The sequence below is a fragment of the Zootoca vivipara genome, chromosome 11 (genome assembly GCF_965207765.1).
Source record: "Zootoca vivipara chromosome 11, rZooViv2.hap1.1, whole genome shotgun sequence".
Classification (NCBI taxonomy): Eukaryota; Metazoa; Chordata; class Lepidosauria; order Squamata; family Lacertidae; genus Zootoca; species Zootoca vivipara.
In genome coordinates, this window is record NC_142594.1 from 12,444,103 (window position 1) to 12,470,908 (window position 26,806).

Genomic DNA, 26,806 nt, shown 5'->3' on the forward strand with positions numbered 1-26,806 from the left:
AACACCAAAACATTAAAAACTTGTGCTTCAAAAATATATTCACAATATGAAAACATATAGATTCCTCTGGATCTATTTTGAATGCCAAAGACAACACCCCAACACAGGCGATTTTACTTCATTGGTGACTTCTTATAATTTCCTCAACAGATCTGAAGTCAGAGGGCAAGACCGCCAGTTTAGAGAATATTTGTCTCTATACAGTCCTGAGACCTCAATGAAACCTCCCCAAGTTGGAGCCACTATTCCATATGCACGCTTGTGTGGGGGAAAGTTTTTCTTTTTCTTTTGGTATCTAAGAGTTTTCTAAACGTATATTTTTGTCGCTGAATAAGTAAACATACGCTCTACGTACTTGAAGGCAGTGAATGTAGGAGGGCTAGTAAGTTGGAAAGAACCATTGCTTCTGCAATATTATTTACACATTCTTGGTTACTAGTCACTATGTTCACCACCTGTGAAAGAAAAAGAAAAATAATAAAAACTGCTAGACTGGTATGGAAGCAGCTAGTTGTCAATAAGACAAGGATTGTGTACATTGATTGGATACACAGATTCGAGCTCTGCTTCCAGAGAGGCTGCTCTGAATTTTCTGTGAATATTTATAGCAGAAAACGTCTTTCAAAATATTTGCCCAAATGCGGTTTTCAAACAATAGGAGTTTAATTTTGCAACAGGAGAACCATCAGGCAAAAGCCGTAACCCTAGTTCTCTATCTCTTCCCAGCCCTGCATTGCTTTCCCTACCCATTCAGAGCGAGGTCAGTGCAAAAGCTTCATTTGCCCTTGGCGAGGTAGCCAAATCTAATTTGTGTAACAACACACTGGATATATGACCTGGGATTATCTGGGATCCTGTGGGCTGAAAAAAAGACTCCCCCCCCCCCGCAAATCTGCCACTTAGCCAGCTTCTTAGAACAGGCAAATAGGTGTGGAAATGTAAGCCGGGGGGGGGGGGAGTGGATATTGGTGTATAGGGGTGGGCGAGGAAATAACCCTTTTTTAATACTCTGGATAAGGGTGGCGGTGCAAAGAGAGCAGTCACTTTTGCCAAGGCAACTCGGGCCATTGCTTCTGCCCAATGATGCTCCTTCTGGTGAGAAATTAAGACTGCCACCGTCGCCTTCGGAAATAACATTTGGACAAATACTTCAAGATTCATTGTGTTCTACTGCCTGCTAAACGCACATTCCTTACTATATGCTACATACTATTCGCATAGCCTGTGAACTGAAGATTTAAAGTCATGTACGGTAGCTATTTTGATGTCCTGCACTCCATTCTCTAGCTACAAAGCCCAAAACCAGAATCGTTACTGGATGAGTGTAAAATAACGTCCTTACATTTATCATAAAAGTGAATTAATTAATTTGATTAATCTACACAATATATTCCAAAATAAAGAACTTTCTCCTATGGCAAGACACTTTTATTGCTTTGTTCTTTACCTCCAGAGCCAGCTGTTGGACTTGACCAGCTCCATGGACACGCAGAAGAGAGAAGATTAACTTAAAGTGACCTATGCATTCACATTCTGAACCTACGAGGAGAAAGACAGCTGATATGGTTAAAGTGCACTAAACTAAAGCACTAACTTTCAAGCAAAGGTATCTTAAAACATTTTTTTTAAATAAAAAGCCCCCACCTTAATCTGCTTAAACAGCCATTTTAGTTTGGTGATAAGCTGTGTGACTAAGCATTCATCTAAAACTTCCAAAATCTAAAGTGAGGTTTCGTTCAACAGGAATGTTTTAAGGTGTCCAACATGCCTCCTTACCTGGGTTGTGTTTTATTACATTTCTCAGAGCCTCCAAGGCCATCTCAACCCTTCTGAGCCTCTCTACATGTTGGTTCGACTCCACTTTCCCTGTGTGAGTCATGGCCATTAATGTATGAAGGTACTGGGCTTGTGAGCCTATGTAGTCCAAGAGGCTTGCAGCAAATGATTTCGGAAGCTGTAGGGTAACAAGCAAGAAGGAAAATTAAAAAGATAGGAAGGAAACATTTTGTTGCTGATGCTTAACATAGTGTAGCCATATTTTACAAACTATTTACAATTAAGGGATGAACAGTCAAACACTCAGTATACACCACCAGTAGTGTTTCAGCTTCACTTAGCAAGGCTTCCTCACAAGATTATAACAAAGGAAGGGTAAAACTGCTATATAAAAGTCTAGGAAGTTCAATAGTACATTATAGGGTTACTCCATTCTGAAAACATTTCTTTCCCAACGTTTGAATGTTTTTAACAAAGGAAGAGAGCTATAACAAACATGTAACAAAATTCAGAGGGAACGGATATAGATCCTCTGAATGTATCTGCTGTGTTGATGATTTACTGAGAACAAATTAGTACATCCTATATTTTGACAAAGAAAGCAAGGAAAGGAGCTTCAATGTCTAACATGTTTCATACTGGTATGCAAAAAAAGGGGGGGTGTTAACCAATTTAAAACCAAAAGACTTCACCAAATAACAAGAAGCAGAATCTTACCTCTAGTTGGAATGTGGGGACTTCATTGTAAACTCTAACAAAAATCTCTCCTACAATAAGCTCTTTTGCATGATCGCTGAAGATGAATTCAGATCCATAGCTTTTATCACAGTCACCCTTGAGAAAGTAAAAATCAATTGAATATATTTGCAGCTTCCCATAGTAAAAACATTAAGCCCAGTATGAATTGTCTATTTTAAGCTTGGAGACATGAAGCAGGGACAGAATTTGAATTCAGTTCTCATTAACTTTTCAAGAAAAGGCTAGAAATGTAGGCAGGTGAAGGTAGGAGGAGACTTGGGAAGATATCTATTACTTCTGTCCTTTCCCATGGCTGTTGCTAATTCCTGCACAGGTCACACTTTAGCCCTCAATGATCTTTTAACATGTGTGGTGCTGCAACAGGATTCCTGCAACCAAAAGCAGGCCGATGTGAAAGCGTTCTTTTATCCCCAGCTGCAGAACTTGAACACGTATGACAATCGTACTCTGCTACAAGTGATTGCCAAAGAAGAAGAAGATGCTAAACAACACCTGAGCTGCACTACTGGCAAAAACAGAGCTCTCGACCTCTCAATTGAGGGCAAATATCTGAGGGAAAACAAGTCACCCCTCAGCCCCTTGTACTGCTTCAACATCTTCTCCATCCAGAGCAACATGAGAAGCAACAAAGGGGATAAAGGAATCAGGAAATACTGTCTTCTCCACCTCTACCAGCAAGAACCTTTCCTGGTTTTAGGTCATGTCTGAACTGAAGGAGTCTTTTCATTCACTGATGGCGAATTAGGATCAGAGTTATTTACATATGTTAAAGGATGCCGTTTACAACATGAGACCCGCGGCACATCCACAAATGGAGAAATGAGGGGATGAAATCTATAAATCCCACGGGAGGACACCAAACTTTTGTGGCCTGGTACATTAAAAGAAGCTTGTACACCTCGGTTTAATGATTCTGAAAAATGCAGCCACAAGAATTACTTGCTGCTTCTTTCAGTTCCCTGCCTCAGAAACTCCCAACTAGCCAGCCCGGCAATTTGAAAATGTGCCTCACTCTTTTAATCATGCTTTCCTGCTGAGATTCCAAGAACTCAAGGAGTTCAGCTCTTGTCCGATTGTTCCAAATAAGGTACGGGCTTTCTGTGTTGCTGTTCAGCATTTTCAGAATCTAGGGTAAGAAACAGTTATGGCAAAACAGATTTAAATGCAACACAAATATCTCATTTTTTTCCCTACAGCATCTACATCCCACCAGCTTAATACCACTACAAGACCACTGTAACCCTTCTAGCTTTCTCAATGTGCAAATTATTTCCTCTTTTTTTATTCTTTAACACAAGTCTATTTGGAATTTGCTCTTAAAAACTCCAGCTCTGGACAGATGCACATTTTATGATTTCAAGCGCTACAGAAGTAACCTGAAACAGTCCGTATTCTGAAACTATTGAGTGCAGCAAGCACTGTTTCTCTCTTCTGTTTGCGCGCGCACACACACACACACAATGTTCCTGGTTTGCCATATGCAGTAGTCACTCAAAAATACTTTAGCAGTAATATCATGTGAAATAGCCCTTAGTATCTGGCAAGAGAGACACGACAAGTTAGAAATAGTAGGATGACTACTGTACAAATCCACACATCTCTATTAACACTCCACTATATTAAACAAAAATCTACTGGCTGCAACACAGAGAACTGAAAGTGCTCACAAGTGCCTCGGTCAAGACTCCTTTTCTAAGACACTAAAGGCTGTATAATTTTCTTTGTTGCCATTACTACATTTTCATACTGAACTTACATGCTCAGCATACTTGTCAATAAAAGTGGAAAAACATTAACGTGGGTATTAAAACGTTCTTGTACCTCGGCAGGATTAACCACAGCAAGTTTTCTTGCAATATAAGGCGTCAGCATGCCTGCAAGACTTTTTCTGATGGTTGGGTTTTCAGGCGTAGCTTGTTCTCCTGGAAGATATCCGCCAAGACGGCTCAAAGCAAGGAGGCTAAGCTTGGCAAGGGTATTGGCTACTTCCTATTAGCAGAAAATAGGGAATCAATCTCATACTTAGATTTTCTGAGTAGATGAAGAAACCAGACCACCCCTCCTTCACAAGCAATACTGCAAAATAAAATGGACACAACTTGCAAAAATGTCATTGCCCAATTTGGGGCATCTGTCACTTGCCATTGTGTTTCTTTATACCCCACTGTGCACTATTCAGGATGGTCCTCTAACTCTCGAGAGAGGATTTTTGGGTGCTGCAGAGGGGTGTTTTGTTTTTGTTTTTTAAAAAAGAATATAGAGAAGTTCCCTTCTTCAAGCTTCCTTCTCTCTTTGGATCAAAGCTTGGCATAAGCAAGCACAACTGATCTTGAGAATGTCATTTGAACCGCACAAGAAAGGCTACAAGAGACATGCAAAGTTTTACCTAAAAGCACAGCACATTAAGCTATGTGTTTGATTTTAAGATAATGACTGTAAGTTCCTACAGCCATCTCAGGAATGCTGCTCAGTCTATTCACAGTTCCTTATTATCATTACCTGCTGATTGGAATCTTCACTCTTCTGAATCCCACTCTCTTCTAGTGTGTAATCATAGTTGAAGATGTAGCCAAGCAAATACCACAGAACTCCAGCTTGAAACAGATGTGTCTGTAGCCAGTAGTCCACAGCAAAGGAGCTGACACACTCGACCCCTAGAGAAGCCACGCGGGGAATGTTCTGAGTAGGAAAGAAAACATTTGCTTTGGGTGAGAAGTGCTTCAGTTCAGCAGGAACGAGACAAGCAGTATTTCTGATGTAAAAAATGACAAAATGCAATAGTGGCACGTTCGTCACATTTTTCCTTTCTTGCTTCTGCAGTGTAGCGCTTTAATCACATTACATAATAGGGTAAACAGAATAAATAAAAATATAATAGGGTAAAGGGACCCAGGTGGCGCTGTGGGTTAAACCACTGAGCCTAGGGCTTGCTGATCAGAAGGTCGGTGGTTCGAATCCTCCTGACGGGGTGAGCTCCCGTTGCTTGGTCCCAGCTCCTGCCAACCTAGCAGTTCGAAAGCACGTCAAAATGCAAGTAGATAAATAGGAACCGCTACAGCGGGAAGGTAAACGGCGTTTCTGTGCCCTGCTCTGGTTCGCCAGAAGCGGCTTAGTCATGTTGGCCACAGGACCCGGATGCTATACGGCGGCTCCCTCGGCCAATAATGCGAGATGAGTGCGCAACCCCAGTGTCGGTCACGACTGGACCTAATGGTCAGGGGTCCCTTTACCTTTAATAGGGTGAACAGAAGGACTGTGTCTGTACATTCCATTGGACAATGTGCAAACAAAACTGTCTACATGCTCCAGGAAGCCTTATGTGAACTGGGCTCTGACAGGAAGTTCTACAGCTTTCAAAAGGAAGGCAATAGGCCCAATCGATTGCATCCATTTAATGGACACTCCTGAGGTTCTACAGAAATGGGACTCTAGAAAAGAAAGACAGGAGTCATACAAGAGCTTACCTTCCCATAATACAGTACTCTGCAGAGATCCTTGATGATATTTGGCATTTCAGTTATTTTCTCTCTGCAATCTTCAAATTGGGCTGCCACACTGTAACATTTACTTACATGCCCACACACCTATTAAGTGAAAAAAATGTCAAGTCATATGGTGTTGGGTCAGTGTATAATAAGATGCACTACAAATATACATGCTTCAGAAGTTGAAAAGGAATGATAAAGAGTTCCCTGGAAGGCAGACGCGGACCCAGCACTGTAATTTGCTAAGTGATTACTTCTTTCAGTCTTGTGAAGCATCGTTGTTGTTGTTTAGTCGTTTAGTCATGTCCGACTCTTTGTGACCCCATGGACCAGAGAACACCAGGCACTCCTGTCTTCCACTGCCTCCCGCAGCTTGGTCAAACTCATGTTGGTAGCTTCGAGAACACTGTCCAACCATCTCGCCCCCTTCTTCTTGTGCCCTCAATCTTTCCCAACATCAGGGAGTCTCATGAGGTGGCCAAAGAATTGGAGCCTCAGCTTCAGGATCTGTCCTTCCAGTGAGCACTCGGGGCTGATTTCCTTCAGAATGGATAGGTTTGATCTTCTTGCAGTCCATGGGACTCTCAAGAGTCTCCTCCAGCACCATAATTCAAAAGCATCAATTCTTCGGCGATCAGCCTTCTTTATGGTCCAGCTCTCACTTCCATACATCACTCCTGGGGAAACCATAGCTTTAACTATACGGACCTTTGTAGGCAAGGTGATGTCTCTGCTTCTTAAGATGCTGTTTACAGTGAGCATCGTTACTTCTTTTTAATTTATGAAGTGTCTAATATTGGCACCAGGAAAGGGCTGTGGCAAAATGGGAGAATGGTAGAGCACACATTTTGCATGTGGAAGTTCTCAGGTTCAATCTTTGGTATCTCCATTGTTAAAATAAACTATGCTTTAAGGAGAATAAAGAGAATGCTGGTACGCACCACTGAAATTGCAGGTGCTTCCTTCCTCCCCTGTTGCTGCTGTACCACCAAAAACAAGCCATAGCTTCTTGTGTTATCCGAGCCTGGACTGGTGGTTTGTTTCTCTCCAAACCAACTACGAGCAGGTAGCCAAGGTTTGTTCTTATTCACATCAAACCATAATTTACTTCATCTACACTTTTAATATGATGTGAGAACCATGTAAAATGTAAATAGTTAGACAGAACAGTTGTCTGAATCTGCTCTCCTATGGCTAGTTTACATTTTAGTTCTCATTCACACATAGGCTAAATCCTCCATTACCGGTTTATTTTGAACACTTACCTGAACTGACATATCATCTGGCTTACTAAAGTGTGTCAGGACAGCAACACAGCGATTAAAAGCCTCTTGCAGAATCTGTGGGGATAGACAAGACATATTTTCCCCCTGAACACTGCCAGCAGCAAAACTTGAAATGATTGTTCACATACAGCAAATATTTCTCTACAAATTTTCAGGTGGCTTTTTAAAGCCACAGTGTAAAATTTAATACTGTACTTCAAATGCCTACTTGTTAGAGAAAGAGAAATTCAAGTATTATAAGCCCAACCAATAATCTGAAATTCTCTGGAATAATAGTTATTGTTTCTTTTGCTTGATATTAAGTTAGAAGTTAATATTTTGGTGTTTTTTTTAAAAATAACAATCTACTTGCTTATTCTTAGGCAAATTAAACCAAATACATGAAATATTCAGCACTGGTTATGCAAGCTTACAGAATAGTCAGCAACAGCAGTTCTGAGATGTACTTAAAGATAGCTAGAAAATATAAGGGAAAGCAGGCTTTGCAGACAACATCCAGCCAAAAAGGGCTATTAAAATGCATTTTGCAAACAAGAGCTTAATAGAGATGATGCAAAGAATAGAACTCACTCTCTGCAAAACACAACCCACAGGAGGATTTTGAGCCTACCTCAATACCATTCTCTCTTCTTAGTTCTTCTGCATTTAGTGCCGAGCAGTTGACAGTGTAGAAAGCTAACTCAGTAGCAGCAGGCAACAAGGGAGATTCTTTGGAGAACAAGAGGTCGTCTGAAGTTTCTATTGTGATTGTCTTAATCAACATGGGGTAGCCTGCGTATTTATAAGGCTTCAAATCTTGAAAGGAAAAGAATGCCAGGAATCAACATTCACATGTGAATCGGTCTCATGGTGACACTTACTCTATTACCAAACAAATTATTTTATGGTTTCTTACTTCAAAGGCCAACAACACAGGAGAAAGGAGGGTCTGAAAAGTGTAACACAGAATGCACTAAACGAATTAGCTACTGCAGAACAAGTAGGAGAGGTTGAATTCCCCAAGATTCTGGGCAGCTCCTCGGGCAGCATACAGGTGAATCTGAGAAGCATTTGGAAAATGGGATCTCAAGGCTCTGTTTTGAATGCAGACTTTCTGCTTTAGAACAAGTCCTAGGTTTTCTACCAACAAAGGTCCACCTATTAATCAGTGGAGACTGGTTGATTTTAAATTGCTGGAAAAAGTGCATTCACTGCATTCAAAGAAATGTCCATTTTGGACTAGACTGTAGCCTCCAGAAGTACAGGGGCCTCCCCTCTTTCAGAAATCCACTCTCCCAACAAAACCAAGGTTATGCACCTGAGAAGGTAGAGCTTGATAGTTTGCCACACGATTTGTATCAGTTGTAGCCAGTGAGCTCCCAAATAGGCCCAAAGTTTTCAACAACACATAAATGCAATTTAATATTTTACAAAACAAAGTTATGTCTTCAAGATGCTAAGTATAATTACCATCTTTGTGTCTGTTGAAAAGGATGCTTTGAGCTTTCAAAATTAGAATTATATTCTCAGGATCTGGACCATCCACCACTTTGGCTGACTTTGTGCACAAAAACTCATACGCTTTATTCACCTTTTCAAACATATCCTGCAAATACAATGCACGTAAGGAAGCAGATATGAATCCAATCTCAAAATAAATCAGCTGATGTTGCAAAAGAAACAGGCCAGGTTTTTGAGAAAGAGTGTCTTCTACTACATAATCTTCAAAGACACTGTTCTAATTTTGAGCTTATTTTAATGTTTTTCTGACTTTTATACCATACTCTTTTATGAAATGTCCTACACATACACACACAGTAAGACAAGAGAGTTAACAAGAAACATAAGTACAACCTATTCAGAACAGGCCCGTGTACAAACAGCATCGTACATAATATTCCAGTATTTGGCAAAGGATTACTTAATGTAAAGCAGGGTTGAGACCTGCAGTCAGATTTCATTTTGCTCTCAGAGTCCCCTCCCAAGTTGTACAGCAGGAAGGGAAAGGGTCTTTGAAGTTGTGCAAATCGTGCAATTACGACTTCTTCCCTCACAATCAGATCAAAGCTGAGGGAGAAATTAACAGACCTGCATTCCTGGAAGATGTGCTAAAAGTAGTCCATACAATTTTGGGCATGCAATTACATTTTGAAGTTTGGGGTTTAAAACAGTTGCGGTTAAGGGCTTCCAGTTCAGCAATGTGCTGACTTCATTTACATTCTTCTGCAGGGATTACAGAGCTTTGCCAATTTCACAGAAAGAACAAATAAAAAGGGCATTGGGAGAGCTATTTCCCCCCACAAGAAAATGGAAGGTGAAACTTGAATGGAGTTACTAAAAATGAAATATATGCCTCTTTACATAAAAGGAGTGAATCTACACATTTGAACAAATGCACACTTGAACCTGCTCCCCCCACTGCAGTAACTGGGGTAGATCCATGTATACAGTAGAGAGCCTGTGCTCAGACACAATATATCCTATAGGCATAATATATATTTAATACATAGCACTTACTCGACCTTCTGGATTCTTGTCAGGGTGGTATTTCTGGGCCAGTCTGAAATAAGCCTTCCTGATTTTGCTCTCATCATGTCTGTCAGATACATAAAGAATTTGCTTACCTAGGATTCAATATGCTGTCATTCAGTCGGGGGGGGGGGAATGTAACATAGATTTCAAACTAAACTCTGGCAGAGGTTATTTTGAACGGCAGATTTCAGGTCACTTTCCAAAGCATGTTTTATGAGTTAGCTACAAAGGTTATCCTAAGCCAGTCTGTCTCTTACTTAATGCTGAGCAGGGGTGGCAGCACTAATGGCGCATTTTCAGTACATCAGAAACCTGACTTTTCAGCACTGCCAATGTGACAATAGCAAGGCCTGTGTAAACTATTATGCCAATCCGATCTTGGAAACTGGATCCCCCCGCCCAATCCTCTCTGCACACTGCTATGTGGGCTCCTGCGCTTTAGATAACCGATATGCCTCCAAATCAATAGGTCAGGCTGGTCTGAAACAGAGGTGCTCCAATGCTGAACCATTATACTATCGTTACTGCACAAAACTTCAGCCGTGCCAGCTGTCCAGTTCTAGAACTTGATCAGAGGGCAACTAAGTTTAAATAATGCAAGAGACACGAGATAAGAGTAATTTATATTAAAATGTCAGTGGAACCAAAGAGCACATAACTTACTGTCCTTGTCCCTTGGGGAGATGGAGAACTTCATAAGCATCATCTATTGACATTGTGGGTGCCTTCTTATCCACCTCCTTCTTCCAAGCATCTAGGGTATCTTTTAAGAGTTTAACCTGGCCAGGGTGGTGGGGAGACAGAAAATTCCAAATGAGTTCTTCCAATGTAACTTTCAGATCTTCCCGGGGGGGGGGGGGGGAGATAGCTGCTATAACACCTAGGCCTTCCTCTCTGTTAGAAAACCTGCAATATAGGAGTTTTATCTCTTATATTTGAAAATTTGAACAGACCCCTTAATAATAATAATAATAATAATAATACATTATTCAACTTTCCCACCCCAGCCTTTCCATAGGTTCCCTTTTACTCTTAGCTGTGCTACATATCTTTCTCTACCTTCTATTTGATTTAGCTGCTGTTCATCAATCTAGTCCTACTTGGGAGACTTTTGTAACTGTTACAATTCTTTAAACGAGGCATCCCCAAACTTTGGCCCTCCAGATGTTTTGGACTACAATTACCATCTTCCCCGACCACTGGTCCTGTTAGCTAGGGATCATGGGAGTTGTAGGCCAAAACATCTGGAGGGCCGCAGTTTGGGGATGCCTGCTTTAAACAATCTCCAAAGTTTTCCCACTCCTCTCTTATGGTATATTAATTCTTTCTTATCTTTGCAGTCAGCATCGCTAACTCCACATATTCTATTAGCTTATTCTGCCAATCCTCTTTTGTTGGACTGTTTTTGTCCTTCCACATTTGTGCATAGGCTATTCTGGCTGCAGCAGTTGCATAAAGAACAAGATGCAATACATTCTTAAGTATCTCACCCTCTATCATACACCAAAAGAACATCTGGGTTTTTTGGGGGGAAACGTCAAACTTAGCATGTTTTTTATTTCTGTGTATATCATCTCCCAATATCCCTTAGCTTTCTTACATCCCCACCACATTGAACACACTCCTTGTTTAAACTTAACTGGCTTTGAAACTGTATACTTTAAAACAGAACTGTAAAGATCACGGCACATTCAAGATGCCAGTAAAGCAGTCATGGCTCTTGCAGTTCTTTGACCTATTTCGCCTTTTTATTTTTCAATTCTGCTTTGCTGCAGATCGAGGGAGAGTGCAAGACATTTGACTTACAGGGTCTTTAATTGGCCAGTCAGGAAAACGGAGTTTATCACAAAGATGCCTGAGGTAATAGATGTTACAAAACAGCTCGTTCTCTAGCTGAGGGTAGTTGATTAGTGGTATCGGGCAGTACTGGTAAAGCGCTCTTGTGTTACTCTGAAGACGAGGGGTGAAGTCAGCAAGATGAGCAGCTATCTTCTCTATCATAAGGCGCCTGTGAATTGCAAAAGGCATTTTGGAGCAAACAAAGGCTAACGTTCTTCCAGATCACTAAACCATTAAACCTTGTTATCTGTGGCAAGTCACAAAGATATCAGATGAATTTAATTAGTCAGGAAACTGGGGGGGGGGGAATACCGATGGTGGGGGGGGTGACCCACTTCTTTTGCTGGAAGTGTATAAATCAAATTACCTCATTTCACTGCTCCAAATAGCTTCTGGAGTGTCGAATTCGCCCAAAAAAATTTCAGAAAATTTTTCTGGCTCATAGTTTTCCAAGTAACACACCATAGCTTCCGGCAGGATGTGTCCAAGAATGCTTCTCTGAACTATATCTTGCCCTTTCATCTAAAAAAGAAGAAGTTGTCAGGATGTAAATGTGAAAATGAAACGAGCATGCCTTTGCACATCTTTACAGGATGCTTTTGTGATAATGGAGCTACAGTATTAGCGTACTGGTAATTTTCACAAGCCACTATCTGAAGGCAGCCCTGTTTAGGGAGGCTTTTAATGCTTAATAGATTATTTTATTTCATTTTTCTGTTGGAAGCCGCCCAAATGGGCAGGGTATAAATAAATTATTATTATTATTATTATTATTATTATTATTATTATTATTATTATTATTATTATTATGTGCAGCACAACTTGTAGAATCACAGAGTTGGATGGGCAGGGTATAAATAAATTATTATTATTATTATTATTATTATTATTATTATTATTATTATTATTATTATGTGCAGCACAACTTGTAGAATCACAGAGTTGGGATGGGTACCCTGAGGGCCATCTAGTCCAACACTCTTGCAATACATCAAGAGTTAGGAGCCTCAGGCGCAGAATCCAAAGGCGACCCTTCATGCCTCTTTATTGCACCCTCTCCATAGTAAGTAGGTAAATTTTTATTTATACCTTGCCCTCCCCGACCAAGACCCAGCTCAGGGCGGCTAACATCAAATATCAAATACATTAAAACAATCAAGCAACTGATTAAAATACAGCTTAAAAATTAGAATCAGGATAGAATTAAATGACTGCCCATGAATTACAACCATAGGGGTCGGGAACATCAAGTATTCATCAGGGGCAGCTATCCATGTTGGTCCCACATGAGCCGATAAAAGGGCCAAGGGGGTAACTTACAGGGTCCCATAGAGGGGAGTCAAACTGGGCCTGGACCGAAGGCCAGGCGGAACAGCTCCGTCTTGCAGGCCCTGCGGAAGGATGTCAAGTCCCGTAGGGCGCTGGTCTCCTGCAATAGAGCGTTCCACCAGGCTGGGGCCAAAGCCGAAAAGGCCTTCGGCCCTGATTGAGGCCAGTTTAACCTCGAGGACCGGGACCTCCAATATATTATTTGTGGACCGTAAGGTCCTCTGCGGGGCATATCAAGAGAGGCGGTCCTGTAAGTACGAGGGTCCTAGGCCATATAGGCCGCACCAAGCACTGTCTTGGTCTAAAACCCCTACACCCCTGACCCCCAGTAATTTCCCCCAGCTGGAATATGTCACTGAACCATGAGAATGCCTTTACAGGAAAGGCCTCTGACTTTTGCATGAATGGGATAGTCTGCTATAAAAGCCAAATTCTCTGCATCTGGTGCTGCCCACCTCCCTGGGGTATGTGGGCCCTGCAAGGCTGCCCAGAAGCGAATGAAACAAGCCCTCAGTCTGGAAAGGTTTATTGCCCTTGCCATACACTTGAACCCAGCAGTGAGTGGGTATAGCATTGCTATCTTGGTCTCCAGGAATTTCAACTGCTACAACTACAAACTGCTCTGCAGTTTGCCTCCACAATCACATTACAGCACAACTACCAATGCATTTAACGCTTCAGAGTTGTCTCCACACTCATCCCTACCAAAACTTCCTAACACTAAATTCAAATACAGTGGTGCCTCACTAGACGAATTTAATTCGTTCCACGGGTCTATTCTTATAACGAAAAATTTGTCTAGCGAATCCCATAGGAATGCATTGAATTTTTTTTTAAAAAAAATTGCCCATAGGAACGCATTAATTGAATTTCAATGCATTCCTATAGTAAACCGCGATTCGCTAGACGAATTTTTCGTAAAACGAAATTGTCTAGCGAGGCAACCTCCGCTGGAAAAATCCTTTCTTTAAGCGAAAATTTTGTCTTACGGGGCGTTTGTTAAGCGAGTCACCACTGTACGTATTTCCAACTGCTTGGTTAAACAATGTTTAGCTAATAGCGCAATAGACTTTTTGTCAATTTGCCTTTTAAAAGGATCCAGCATATTCTGAAGAGAAAGAGTTGTATCAGAGAGCAACCAAACATTTTTGCAGTTTAAATGCTTATACTTAGCACATACTTGGAATTGACTCGTTTTGTTGGAGCATTGCCAGTTTGTTTTGTAATATTTAATTGCTGCTTACCTCTTCAGACTTGAAGGCCTGCTTCGAATGTGTATACTTCAAAAACCTGGAAAATAAGTTAATTCATTTTTGTTACATATATGATTTTAGCTCAATGGCATGAGCTCAGTATGCAGGTTAATGGGACTATTAAACTTGCACCTGCCCTCTAACTTCTCTGATCCTTGGGCTCTCACCGGCCATCTAGCACTAAATACAGCCTCTAGGGATTCTCCCCCTCACTATCACCATTATACAATGTAGCCTGGTTTCTTTAAGGTGGTCCAGAGAGGAAAAGTGTAAAACAATTTAATCACTTAAAATCTCTCAGAAACGAATGCCGTATCCTTGCATTTACACTTAGTCGGTGTGAAACTCTATGTTTAAGCAAGCATAGAAAAGATGCTAAACATTATTGCTTTCACCTTGCAACGGGGAGCACGTTGGAACCGGTATACATCATGATGAAGAAGAATACTCCACTGAGGTAAAGGCGAGGTAACTGCGGGTTGTCTTGCATGATGTAGAAAAGCAATATGGCCACTTTCTCAACAAGAATGGGATCAAAGGTCAGCAGCAGCTGCAATGCAAACAACAACAACAACTTAACATGGTTTTAAACTGTGCATTTCAGATTAGAGCTACTGCTCCATTACCCAATCAAAGTTCCAAGATTTCTTTTCTTTTCAAAAAGCAAAATATGTGGAAAAGCAAGCAATCTAGATCTTGACGATCAGACTGCAGATCAGCTTACCTGAATGATATGAGGAAGGCAAGTGCTGTCTGAAAGGAGCCTCTTGACTCTGGGCAAAGGCCTTATAATGGCATTATCCGGGTCTCTGAAAGGGAAGAGGTTTCCCTAATCAGTGTCTGCAGAGCTTGTACTGTAAAACAGGGTTACCCTCAAAGTGGTTGATACGGACTTCCTCGAGTCGATGGAACTGTGTAGGGGGTGAATAAAGGCTATGGGTGTTTGTGTGAAAAGAAAACCACAAAACTGCAGAGTGGGTAAGGACCCCAAGGATCATCTAGTCCAACCCCCTACCTTCCCAACTCCCCCCCCCCACCCAACTTCTTTGTTTACACCTTACCTACTGGGGAAATAGCTACACATTGTGACAAGCATGTTGAGGATAAGTGTAGCAAGGTCCGTTTCATTCAATACAGCTTGCCCAGTGGCAAGTAGACACCATTTCAGCTGAGGGATAAGTTGCAGCGGACGCCATCCATCCATGCCCTGGGCCCAGCACCTTGTTTTGGAAGTCAATACCCCTTTGGTCCACAGTTCCTGCATCTATGTTAGGAATGGATTGCCACAGAGAAAACAGAATGCCATAATGAACAGCAGTTGTCTTTTTACAAACTATGTCTTTAGAAGTTGTGCTGAAGGCACTTTCATTCCAACACTACCGTACCCTTTTAAACAACCTATTCCCTAGATACCATATCAAGGCACCAAAGAATTTTAGCAAACCTAAGAGCTTTTGACCCAACCAAGATGGGCAATCAAACAGCTTACGGGTCCACTGAGGCCACAAATGGATGACATTTGCAATTCAAATAGTGCCAAATGACTAAGAGGACGAAGTTTTTAAAAAGCAGTTGCTAGCAAATGCGCAGTACAAAAAATAAATAAATCAAAAGCCAGTCAGGAAGAAATTGTAACATCCATTTAGTGCACCCTGCCAGCCATTCTTTGTCAAATTCTCCCCAATTCTGCAGGCTCAAATGAAGGGATTAATGGGAGGTGCCCCACCTCTAGGGAATTATCAACCAAGAAGTGGGACATCTCCACTCCAAAGCAAACCATACAAACCACACAGCATGTGCTGGCTCTGAAATTATAGCTGTTATTTGTGGAAGCTGAAATTCCCAAGAACAACAATGGCCAAATGAGATATATCAGGGGTGTCCAACGTCCAAGAGACTGCAATCGACTCCCGCTATAAATAAACTGGCAGTGATCTACCCATTGGATTGACCGGAGTTGTTGAGCTTTTTGGGGGGAGGATCAGCCAAAGTTGTTGATCTTATTTATTTATTTATTTGGGGATGGGGGGGGGCATCAGGGCCCCGCAATCGACCAGGTACATCCCATAATCACAATCGACCTGTTGGACACCCCTGAGATATATCTCTATAAGCACATCCTTTCCTCAAGTGTTACAGGGGCATGCTGCAACACAGCCTTTCCCAACCTGGTGCCCTCCTGGCATGCTGCTGTGAAACTCCTTGATCATTGGCCATGTTGGCTGGGGCTGACAAAGCGACAGCCCCAAATATTTGAAGGGCACCAGAATGAGAAAGGTTGCTCAAACAACGCTGTGCTTTTTGTGTTCGTTACCTTTGACTCAAAAGGTGCAACCGCCGCTTTAAAAGTTACCTCGCTAAAGCTGTAAGGGCCACTCCTCTCTTTGTCTGCATTGCCAAAGTACCACTCCTTTTCACTCTCTCTCTTCATATCAGGCGATGCTTCGATTACATTGCTCTTAAAGACGAAAAACAAGAACAACCCCGTTTAGAGTTAGAAGCAACACACACACATGAACTACTTTCACAGCACTGAATAATTCAATTTGAAGCTCATTTCATAGAAAGTACAATATGGCTAAGCAGCTTTCAAATACACGGGACCAATATTTTAATAACCCACTCCTAAACGATATACATGGAAGTAAAATATGTCTTACTTGCAATGGCACGGTTGCCCTGCTTGTGTGCAGATGGGCCAGGGTAAGGATGTCCACGAGGATCCGAATGCCATTTGAATCCATGAGCTCCTTGACATTTTTCTGCAAGAAAGGGAAAACAACAGTCACATGTTCACCTATAACGTAAGATACAAGATTAAGTGATTTAGTTAAGCATAATCCATTAACCTAATGCTGCTTAATGACTCTAAGACACACAAATACATAAACTGATGTACAAACAAATACACCAGAACCTTTAAAATTAGCACACACTTATAAAAATCACAGGTATATTCTAAGAGCCGTATCTATCAAGTTTAATGGGGGGACGACCCTTATTCCTTAATACAAGAATATAATTTGTTTTATGGATTTGGGACTTTTAGCTGAGCCTATCTCTAAAAGATCAGGACAGGGTAAAATAAAAACACACACAGGCAGAGGGCCTTCTCGACAGTGGCACCCTCCCATCAGATGTCAAGGAGATAAAGAACTACACAACTTTTAGAAGATATCTGAAGGCAGCTCTTTATCAGGAAGTTTTTAATGTTTGACATATTATTATTTTTTACATTTTGCTGGATGCCGCCCAGAGTGGCTGCGGAAACCCAGCCAGATGGGCGGGGTATAAATAATAAAATTATTCTTATTATTATCTCCTTGTAAGACATACAATATTCTCTCAGCAATTCAACATATCAAATGACATGGTTATTGATCGAAAATGTAATATCACCTCCAATTCCATAGCACAAATGAAAGAGAATGGCAAGATGTGTGGAGAGGGAGGCATTTATGATCACCCCAAGCTACAATAAATACTGCTGTGCAAGTATTTAAATTTATTTGAAATGGCACAATTTATGCAGAAATGTGAGGTTGCTCACCTTGTTGAGAATCAGCTTGTTTAGGAACACTATCAATCGGTCCCGCTCAAGTCTATCAGTGCACTAGAGAAAAATACAAAACATTTTTAATAGGAAAAAGTCTGAGAAATGTGCTACAGTGTTATCATTTATTTATTTATTTATTTAAGATTAAATGTGCTGCTATGTTGAAGGCACAATTATCCTCTTACACTGGTCCCTCGACTTATGAACTTAATCCGTTCCAAATGCACATTCATAGGTCAAAAAGCTCGTAAGTCGAAACGCGGCTTCCCATAGGAAAAAAAAATTCGGAAAAATTCATAAGTCGAGGAAACTGCATTTAAAGCCGCCAGCAGTTTCTGTTCAGATGTAGAAAAATTCGTAAGTGTGCGGCCATTTGTCCCGTTCGTAAGTTGAAACCTACGGATGTCGAGTCATTCGTAAGTCGAGGGACCACTGTATCTCCAAAATCTGTAAGTAAAACTAAACACTCATCTATTTTTATACAGTGCTAGAAAGTGATCTACCGTACAAAAATTTGGATGCACAAAAGCAAAGCAGATCTACAGCTGAAACCAGAACTGAAGCAGCTGTAGGGATTGCTCTCCAAAATGTACCATTTTGGCTCTTTTATTTTACTACTTGCAAGGCCAACCTCAGAGAAGGCTAGAATTAAACCATGACAGCTCACTGTAGCAATCAGTGGTGTGCGGTGAATTTTTTCGTAGGGGAACAGTTAGGGCAAGAAACACCAGCTTATAAGGGCGATTTTTTCGGGGGCGTGGGGCTGATGTCATGCCTGTGAGCATTGCACCTCCCTCCCTAAGTCAGGCAGAAGCTTCCTGGTGTTTGGGAAGGAGGCACCACGGGAACCATTAGGGGACTAGTCTAGTCCCCCTAGTCCAATGACCACATGCCACTGATAGCCACTGTTTGCTGAAGTTCCAAAAACACACACACAAAAACACCTTCAATATGCCTGCTGTGCTCTCCCAAATTGTGTGCAGTAATTAAAAAAATGCTTACCCTCTCCAACATCGCTATAATATATTTTGTGTCGCTAAATGGGCCAATCTCCTCATGGCATCTTCCATAAACAATGGCCAAGGCTTGCAAACAGAGGCATTTCATATTTATTTTAGGAGTGAGCAGGAAACGGTGGTACAACTCATTGAAAAATTCATACCTGTTGGAAGAAAAAGGCAGAACAAAAGGTTTATTATGCAGAAAATTAAGATTTCAGATGTCAGAGAGAATATTAAGACGATAACAGCAACTCACGATTTCTTTATTGCTCCACTGTCTTCACTTTCATCTTCTTCCAACAGCAATCTCAAGTAATAATCCCCTATTTTGATTTCATCTGACAGGCATTCATACTTCACCTTTTCAAGAGAAAAAATAAGATACAGCAAGTGAACAAAAATTTCTGACATAATTGCTGAGGAATCAAGGTTGTGTGTTGGGAACATGACTTTTGAATGAAGTTCCGGAATCAACAAACCAGTTAGTTATAATAGTCTATTTTACATTTTAGTTTGTAAGCTAAAACGTACAATGAAGAAAAACCCATATGAACCTCATCAAGAGAAAAAGAGAGTGTGAGAATGAATGAATGAATGAATGTGTGTTTGTATGTGCCAGAGAATTAGCTTAAAATACACAATTTAAGATATTCAAGATAAGCTTTTCTGAAACACCCACGTATGAGGCACTTTTTCTACACCTGGTAATAAATATGAGGTGTTATTTGACTAAAATAGTCTGATTGATTTAAAACATGCTGCTTTAATTAACTGCATTAAAAATTATTATTTGTAAATAAAGAGTATAGATGACAAACACCACCTTAGAAGCGGTGAATCCCCCGTATGCAAAAAAGGGAAGGGAGAGAGCTGTTATATCAGGGTGCTTGCTATGACAAAGCCACAACATCTAAAAGCAAAGTGGGTGTTTTCTTTCTTTAGAACTGTTGCTCTTTTTGTCAGTTTAAATGAAACCATTAAAAGACTAGGGTTGCAATCCTATCTGGGAGTAAAGGGAAAGAACCCCTGGACAGTTAAGTCCAGTCGAATTCGATTATGGGGTGTGGCGCTCAACTCGCTTTCAGACCAAGGGAGCCTGTGTTTGTCTGCAGACAGCTTTTTCGTGTCATGTGGCCAGCATGATTAAATCGCAACGGGACACCAGGATGGAAGCCAGAGCACAGGTTTACCTTCCCGCTGCAGCAGTACCTATTTATCTACTTGTGGTGGTATGCTTTCGAACTGCAGCTGGGAAAAAGCAATGGGAGCTCACCCTGTTGCACTGATTCAAACTGCTGACCTTATGATGGGCAAGCCCAAGAGGCTCGGTGGTTTAGACCACAGCGCCACCTCCGTCCTTATCTGGGAGTAAGCTCCATTGAACTGAACAGGTCTTATTTCAGATTAGAAACGCTCAAGTAAAATTTGAGCAATGCAAAATTAAATCAGTAAGATGAATTGACTAAATTTCTTTGATATAATGACAGTCCCAGTAATTATTGTAAGCAGGAACTGCGTGGATATAAAATTTTCATTATGTAAAGGTAGCTGAACTGTAACTATATAAAACTCCCCCCCTTTTCTATAATTTTTATTTAATTTTCTGTTTCACAATTTAAAATAAATTTTTAAAATCTTCTTTAAACTTATGTTCTTCTTGTTCTCTTATTCTATATGTTAAGTCTGCAAGTTGTACAAATTGAGCGAGGTCTCAACCAAAGAAGAATGGCAACTTAAGTTGACAGAATATGCAGACTATATAAAGATATTTCAAACTGAAGCTTGCTTTTTATAATAGCATCTGTAAGTAACAGTACGTGTATCCAGGTATCAATACAAGGATGTTCAAAATCAACGATGAGTTTACATGAAACACAAGCACTGTGTGAAGGAGTACCTCAAATTCATGGTGATTCCAGGAGATGACATTAGCACTGCCAAGTTCTCTGTCAATCTGAAATGCCCGCATCTCAGACTCCAGGGTATCTCTTAGTTCTTCCCGCGTTTTGAAATTCCAAATCAAATTGGATCTAGCATGATCTTGGAGAAATCTTAATACAGAAACACATGGGAAGTAGATTGTGTGTAGCATTTAACTACATGTTACTGGGGGGTAGGGATTAAGTTTCTGAATAAAAATTAAAGCACCCATCCACTGGTAACAGTACTGGAAAGTACCAAACTGGCAACCGTGACTCACCGAGGACTTTTAGAAACCATTAAACTAATACTGGTATATACTATGTACCGTAGTATATTCTGTTACATATATTTACAGATCTGAAAACTGCTCAGCAATTAGCATTCAAGCTAGCCAGATGTTACTCTAAACCAACTATAGTTTTAAAGCCAACTTAAATCAGTAACTTGAATGTTTGAACAAATGTAAAATAATTTAAAACTTTTTTGTAAAATGTTGTATTGCCCGCTTTTGGTGTTGTAAGGCAAGATATACATTAAAAAAGAAACAGAAAATACGTTTTCAAAGTTGTAATCCACACGCTAACTAGCTCTGGATAGCAGGTGAATAATGCTGACAGTCAATTCAGGCAGTTTCAATCCTTTTTATTGTATGTGTACCTTTAAAGTTACAAGCTATGTGCTTAAAGTAATGCATGTTTAGGTGATGCATGTTTAATAGTAATTAAGGGCAACAACCCCCAGAACCACTTAAAACAGGCATAGGCAAACTCAGCCCTCCAGATGTTTTGGGACTACAACTCCTATCACCCCTAGCTAACAGGAACAGTGGTCAGGGATGATGGGAATTGTACTCCCAAAACATCTGGAGGGCCGAATTTGCCTATGTCTGACTTAAAGATTATTCCTCCAGCTGTGTTTTTAAAATGGCTTTGCATCCTTCTCCTATAAAAGGGAGCATCTTTTCGAAACTTGAGGAAACCTCAAATGCAGGGGTACCCAGACTATGGCTAGGGGGCCACATACGGCCCCCGAGGCTCTTTTATGCGGCCCCCGGGAAATCCTGCCACCGGCGTGGTGCGGCGCGGCTGCTGACCTCTAACCCGGAAAAGCGACAGAAATAGTTTACGCGCAAGCGTCATTTCCGGTGTACTTCCCGGTCGGAGGAGGCTTCTGCACATGCGCACAAGCTATTTCCGGCACTTTCCAGGTTGGGAGTGTGCCAGAAATAGTGTTTGCACATGCGCATGCTCAGCCACGCGCCCTCGCACGCACTCCCCCACCCTCCGGCCCACCACGCAATCGGCGCGGCGGGCATCCGGCCTGAAGCCGGGTAAATTTGGGGACCCCTGCTCAAAAGGTTGCTTGCAACAAACCTTGGCAACTGCTATTTTTAAAAAAGGAGAGTGCGCATCCCATTGGCGCATGAGCATTCCTACGAAGGTTCCTCTGAATCTTCCTAAAGCACGCTTCATTTTTGTAATGCGCATTGCACACGAAAGTGGCACTGCTCCAATTCTGATTTGACACACAGTTCTAATCTATATCAAAACAGGGGTGAGGGCCTGATCATTCCCCTCTCAGCAACCTTTCAGGAGCCATACATGCTTGGGGGGCGGGGGGAGGGGGTGGAGACAGTGCTGGAGACAAAAGTGGGCAGCACAATGAATGCAGATTTTACCTTTGTACCTCGTTTTGACACATATTCAAACATCCCTCTCTATCCTCCATTCTGGCAAGCAGAAGTCACTATCTGAGTTCCAGGCCACATTCCAGCCAGGCAAAGGAGAAGCAAGGCCAGTGAAGGTTTGTGACCAAGGGAGGGTTCAAAGAGCCAAAGAGAGATTGCCCATGCCTGGGCTACAGCAAAACAATTGTACCTGTAATAGAAGAGTTCCCAGTTTGCTTGTATTTTTATCCTTTGCCTTCTTTTCCTCAGTATGACGGGCTTTTGATTAATGTTCTGCAAAGGAAGATTTGTGAATCCAAAACTGTCAACATGCTGTGAGATGAGATCACACAGATTCCAATAAACTGAACAAAAAGTCTGTCTCAATGCTAAAAAGAGACACATTATAAAAATTAAGAGAGCAAATCAAGTAAGGCCAGAGGGCCACTTGACTGTGACCTGGCTATCTCTTTGATTACACTTTACTGCCAATGAGTCCAACTTCATTGGATCAGGTAGTGCGGGAGCAATGCAATAAGACCACAACTGTGTTACAGAATAAATGTGCATGCAGGAAAGCCACATCTTTAGAGTGTTACCAAAATGAATGGGAACAACAAGACAGTCATGCCAGTTAAATCTGGAATGGTGTAACTAGAACAGGATGGAGGAGGTTTAAATTGGCGAGTAGAGGATTACTTCCTTGCAGAATGGAGACAAAGGAGCTGCTCAGAAGAATGCAAGCCAAACTTGATCAAGAAATAGTTCAAACTAACGTATACAGACAGACAGGTCACTACATGCCAGGTATAATTCAAGGCCGTCTACACTCTACAGAAAGGAAAAAGGACTCAAGACTCACCATATTATTTCTGTCCTGGTAGTATTTGGGAAGTAGAAAGAAAAACAAAAATTGAATTTTTAACAAAAGCGCCTCTCAAATGTTTGAATACCTAGAATAATCATCTACAAGAAACCTTCCAAGGTAACACCATCACAGAATAGAATCTTCAAATGCACCCCCAGATTTTATAGCCCGTAAGTAGCTAAACTCAAGACTATTTGGCAATGTAATGTAGCTCTGGAAAATCTAGCTACAGTCCCCGTATCATGTGTTATCTACTAAGCAACTCAACAGAAAGACCACCTATAAACCAAAATGGAAGCCATGCCCCATTGCTCAACCTGTCACATAAAGTTTTGATATACTGTTAAAGGCTATCTAATTTGATGTGAAGCTAAGTGGGGTTTTTTTTGGTCTTCACTTATTTCAGGTCAAGTAATTTGCACAAAGTACTTGCATACAATGTCCTGCATAAGATGCATCATGCCTTATTCCCTGCCAAGTCAACAGCAAGTCAAATGACAAGCCCTCACACAAAATGAAAGCACATTTGACAAACGGGCCATTGCGATTTAGACTTCCGTTTGTCTGAGATGCCAAAGTGAGGAATGCCAGAAGAACCGCAAGTAAACCAAATGCACACAAAAAAATACTAAATAAGAGCACGAGAAAGCAGGATGCAGATCATAAGCCTGGAAAGAGGAATCCAAGAGGGAGCAGGGATCTAAACCACACCATTGCCCCTCCACACTTATCTAACCATTCAGGAACCACCATTCATCAAGCACCACTAATAATACATTTGGCATCAAGGAAGAGTAGCAAATTTTACCACTGCACCAGAAGCCTGTTAAACTTCACAATTACTACAAGAATTAAGGTAGGAAAGAGGTAAAATGAATGGACAGCTTTGGTCCAATGTTACTGGAAGGATTAGGAAAGGAAGCACCAGGTCATGCATTCTACAAGGAGCGTACCAGTTGCCCAAGCTGAAAAGGTGAAAGTATGGCAGGAGCACCGCAGAACTCACACTATTTTGACCGTCTCTTTTTGAGACCACAAAGAACACCGAGGTTCATTATGCAAGTCCAGTCATCACCTTTAATGGAGAAATCCTTTCCCCCACCCCCACAAATTTCTCTTTGGATAAAAATGTATTTGGAACTTAATTAAATGCACAAAAATACCAATAAAATCAAAGCTAAGACTTCTTCGTTAACATTTCGGGTGGTACAATAAAATAAATAAATAGCATTGGTGCTCAAAGTACAAAGGCAGAGGATTAAACGTATTACCTCTTTCTGAGCTATCCCCATTTTGTCTCTCCAGTGCGTCAATACCAAATCCACCTTCTCTTTGGCAAATTTTTCAACTTCTTTAGCAGCTTTTCCTGCAAGCCTTTGCCACTCTGGCACTTTATTAAATTTTCCATATTGATCCTGCAGAACAAAGCTCATCGTTAATCCAAATTAATTTCACGGGAAATGTGAATGAAACACTGAAATATGTTACAATGGTTATATCCAAGGGTGCCTCATCCTCAGATCATGCACCATGTAGGGCACTAAGCAACAACAATGCAAAGGAAGAGAATTCAAGCCTCTTAAAGGTGGAGCATATACTTACATTTGCGATTTTTAAGTTATCCCTAATATGCATCCGATCAGCATCTTTTTCAGGAACAGGATCACTACTGTCCAGGTATAAGAGCAGGCCTGATGGCTAAAACCACAAAAAAAGCTTTAAGTTTCTTGAGTCGAAGAGCATATGTTTATTAACCAAAACCAAAAGTGGTGCATGCTCTAGTTATCTCCCGCTTGGACTACTGCAATGCGCTCTACGTGGGGCTACCTTTGAAGGTGACCCGGAAACTACAACTAACCCAGAATGTGGCAGCTAGACTGGTGACTGGGAGTGACCGCAAAGACCACATAACACCGGTCCTGAAAGACCTACATTGGCTCCCAGTACGCTTCCAAGCACAATTCAAAGTGTTGGTGCTGACCTTTGAAGCCCTAAACGGCCTTGGCCCAGTATACCTGAAGGAGTGTCTCCACCCCCATTGTTCAGCCCAGACACTGAGTGAGGTCCAGCACTGAGGGCCTTCTGGTGGCTCCCTCCCTGTAAGAAGTGGTGACAGGGAACCAGGCAGAGAGCCTTCTTGGTAGTGGTGCCTGCCCTGTGGAACATCTGCCCATCAGATGTCAAGGAAATAAACTTTTAAAAGACATCTGAAGGCAACCCTGTTTAGGGAAATTTTTAATGTTTGATGTTTTATCATGCTTTTAAATATTCTGTTGGGAGCCGCCCAGACTGGCTGGGGAAAGCCAACCAGGTGGGTGGGGTATGAATAAAAAATTCTTCTTCTTCTTATATATATATTCCAGTTGGATATGAATCCAACTGAAATAAAGAGAGTTAGTGCTTCCAGAACGGGCTGAAGTCCTATTCACCAGATAAGCTATGGGACTGATTCTCAGGCCTGTATTCTGGGCTTTCTACCTCTTTGAGTATCACCCACCATTTGAAACACTTTCCACACAATATTTCTTTTACTGCCCCCCCCCCCAAGAATTTTATAGCAGACAACAAACAATAAACCATGACTTATACTGTGAATAAGCTGTAGGCTAATGAATGGGGCTCAATCATGCCCACCTGCTGGGCATCATGAGGCATCAGCTTAGTGTTGCATACAAACCAGGAAAAAAAATTGGCTTGTTTGGAGAGAAACAAACCACAAGAGCTGGTTCACACCCAACATTAAGCCAAGCCTCATAATTTGTTTCTCCCAGATCTAGGGAAGAGGCAACTGAGCAGTGCGGGCTTATTCACAATAAACCATAAACCATGGCAAACTGTAACGTGCAAACTGGTCCAGTATGTCATTTGATTTAGGATTTTTAAATCTATTTTTCTTCCCACCCAAATACCCTCACAAGTGGATGTACTACATACACATGCAATTTTCAAACATGACTATATACACATTTTACCCTACGTGTAAAGACTTGCCAATGTGTGAAGTGACCCTTACATTCTCTCTGCATATCTTTCTACTTCCTATGTAACTACTTTTTCTTTATTCACAAACCCTTAGAACTACACTGCACATGATTCCCACTGGTATCCCCCCCACTAAGATAAATGACCCCATGCCATATCACAAACTGCTTTTCAAACCTTCTCAAAAGGTTTGCCAGGAAGCATGTGGGACTACCGGTACAAGTTTGAGGAAAAGCTCCAAAAAGTCATTCGATGTGCCAGATCTTCTCTATTTGGGCTGGGGAGGGGGAAGTCTTGCAAGGGATTTCATAAACAGAGCCTCACCCACTGAGCCTTTCTTGAAATGTGTTAGAACTTGTGGAGTGACACCTGCAGAGTTACAATTCAGAAAACCTGAAGAAAAACTATACTTGTACAAAAGTTTATGTACATGCTTAAAGTATTCTCTAGATCCACCATGAAATCTTCAATCAACATGTGTAAATCCAAGCATAACATTTATTCAGCACTGGTTTCTACCTAGCCTATTTAAAGCATTTGCTGATTAGACAGAGCTGAGTCAACTGCAAAAC

General features: G+C 41.3%; 1 protein-coding gene across 2 annotated transcripts in view; it reads right to left on the bottom strand.

Moving 5' to 3' along the window:
* DNAJC13 (DnaJ heat shock protein family (Hsp40) member C13) overlaps positions 1-26,806 on the bottom strand; it is a 61,115-nt gene that overhangs the window by 9,665 nt on the left and 24,644 nt on the right. Inside the window, exons 19-47 of one of the 2 annotated variants that reach the window (XM_035129327.3) lie at positions 24,855-24,950; positions 24,524-24,667; positions 23,247-23,261; positions 22,596-22,678; positions 20,693-20,846; positions 19,052-19,155; positions 18,797-18,956; positions 17,789-17,851; positions 16,899-17,000; positions 16,592-16,696; positions 15,300-15,502; positions 14,963-15,047; positions 14,634-14,788; positions 14,230-14,275; positions 12,024-12,178; positions 11,624-11,825; positions 10,481-10,596; positions 9,803-9,881; positions 8,756-8,891; positions 7,917-8,101; positions 7,286-7,360; positions 6,000-6,119; positions 5,035-5,214; positions 4,357-4,524; positions 3,548-3,661; positions 2,494-2,610; positions 1,777-1,954; positions 1,448-1,539; positions 356-455 (exon numbers count right to left, since the gene is read on the bottom strand). In XM_035129327.3, coding sequence (XP_034985218.2) covers positions 356-455; positions 1,448-1,539; positions 1,777-1,954; positions 2,494-2,610; positions 3,548-3,661; positions 4,357-4,524; positions 5,035-5,214; positions 6,000-6,119; positions 7,286-7,360; positions 7,917-8,101; positions 8,756-8,891; positions 9,803-9,881; positions 10,481-10,596; positions 11,624-11,825; positions 12,024-12,178; positions 14,230-14,275; positions 14,634-14,788; positions 14,963-15,047; positions 15,300-15,502; positions 16,592-16,696; positions 16,899-17,000; positions 17,789-17,851; positions 18,797-18,956; positions 19,052-19,155; positions 20,693-20,846; positions 22,596-22,678; positions 23,247-23,261; positions 24,524-24,667; positions 24,855-24,950 — 3,532 coding nt within the window. The remainder of the gene's footprint in view (positions 1-355; positions 456-1,447; positions 1,540-1,776; positions 1,955-2,493; positions 2,611-3,547; positions 3,662-4,356; positions 4,525-5,034; positions 5,215-5,999; positions 6,120-7,285; positions 7,361-7,916; positions 8,102-8,755; positions 8,892-9,802; positions 9,882-10,480; positions 10,597-11,623; positions 11,826-12,023; positions 12,179-14,229; positions 14,276-14,633; positions 14,789-14,962; positions 15,048-15,299; positions 15,503-16,591; positions 16,697-16,898; positions 17,001-17,788; positions 17,852-18,796; positions 18,957-19,051; positions 19,156-20,692; positions 20,847-22,595; positions 22,679-23,246; positions 23,262-24,523; positions 24,668-24,854; positions 24,951-26,806) is intronic. The other variant, XM_060280635.2, reaches the window with a different exon arrangement.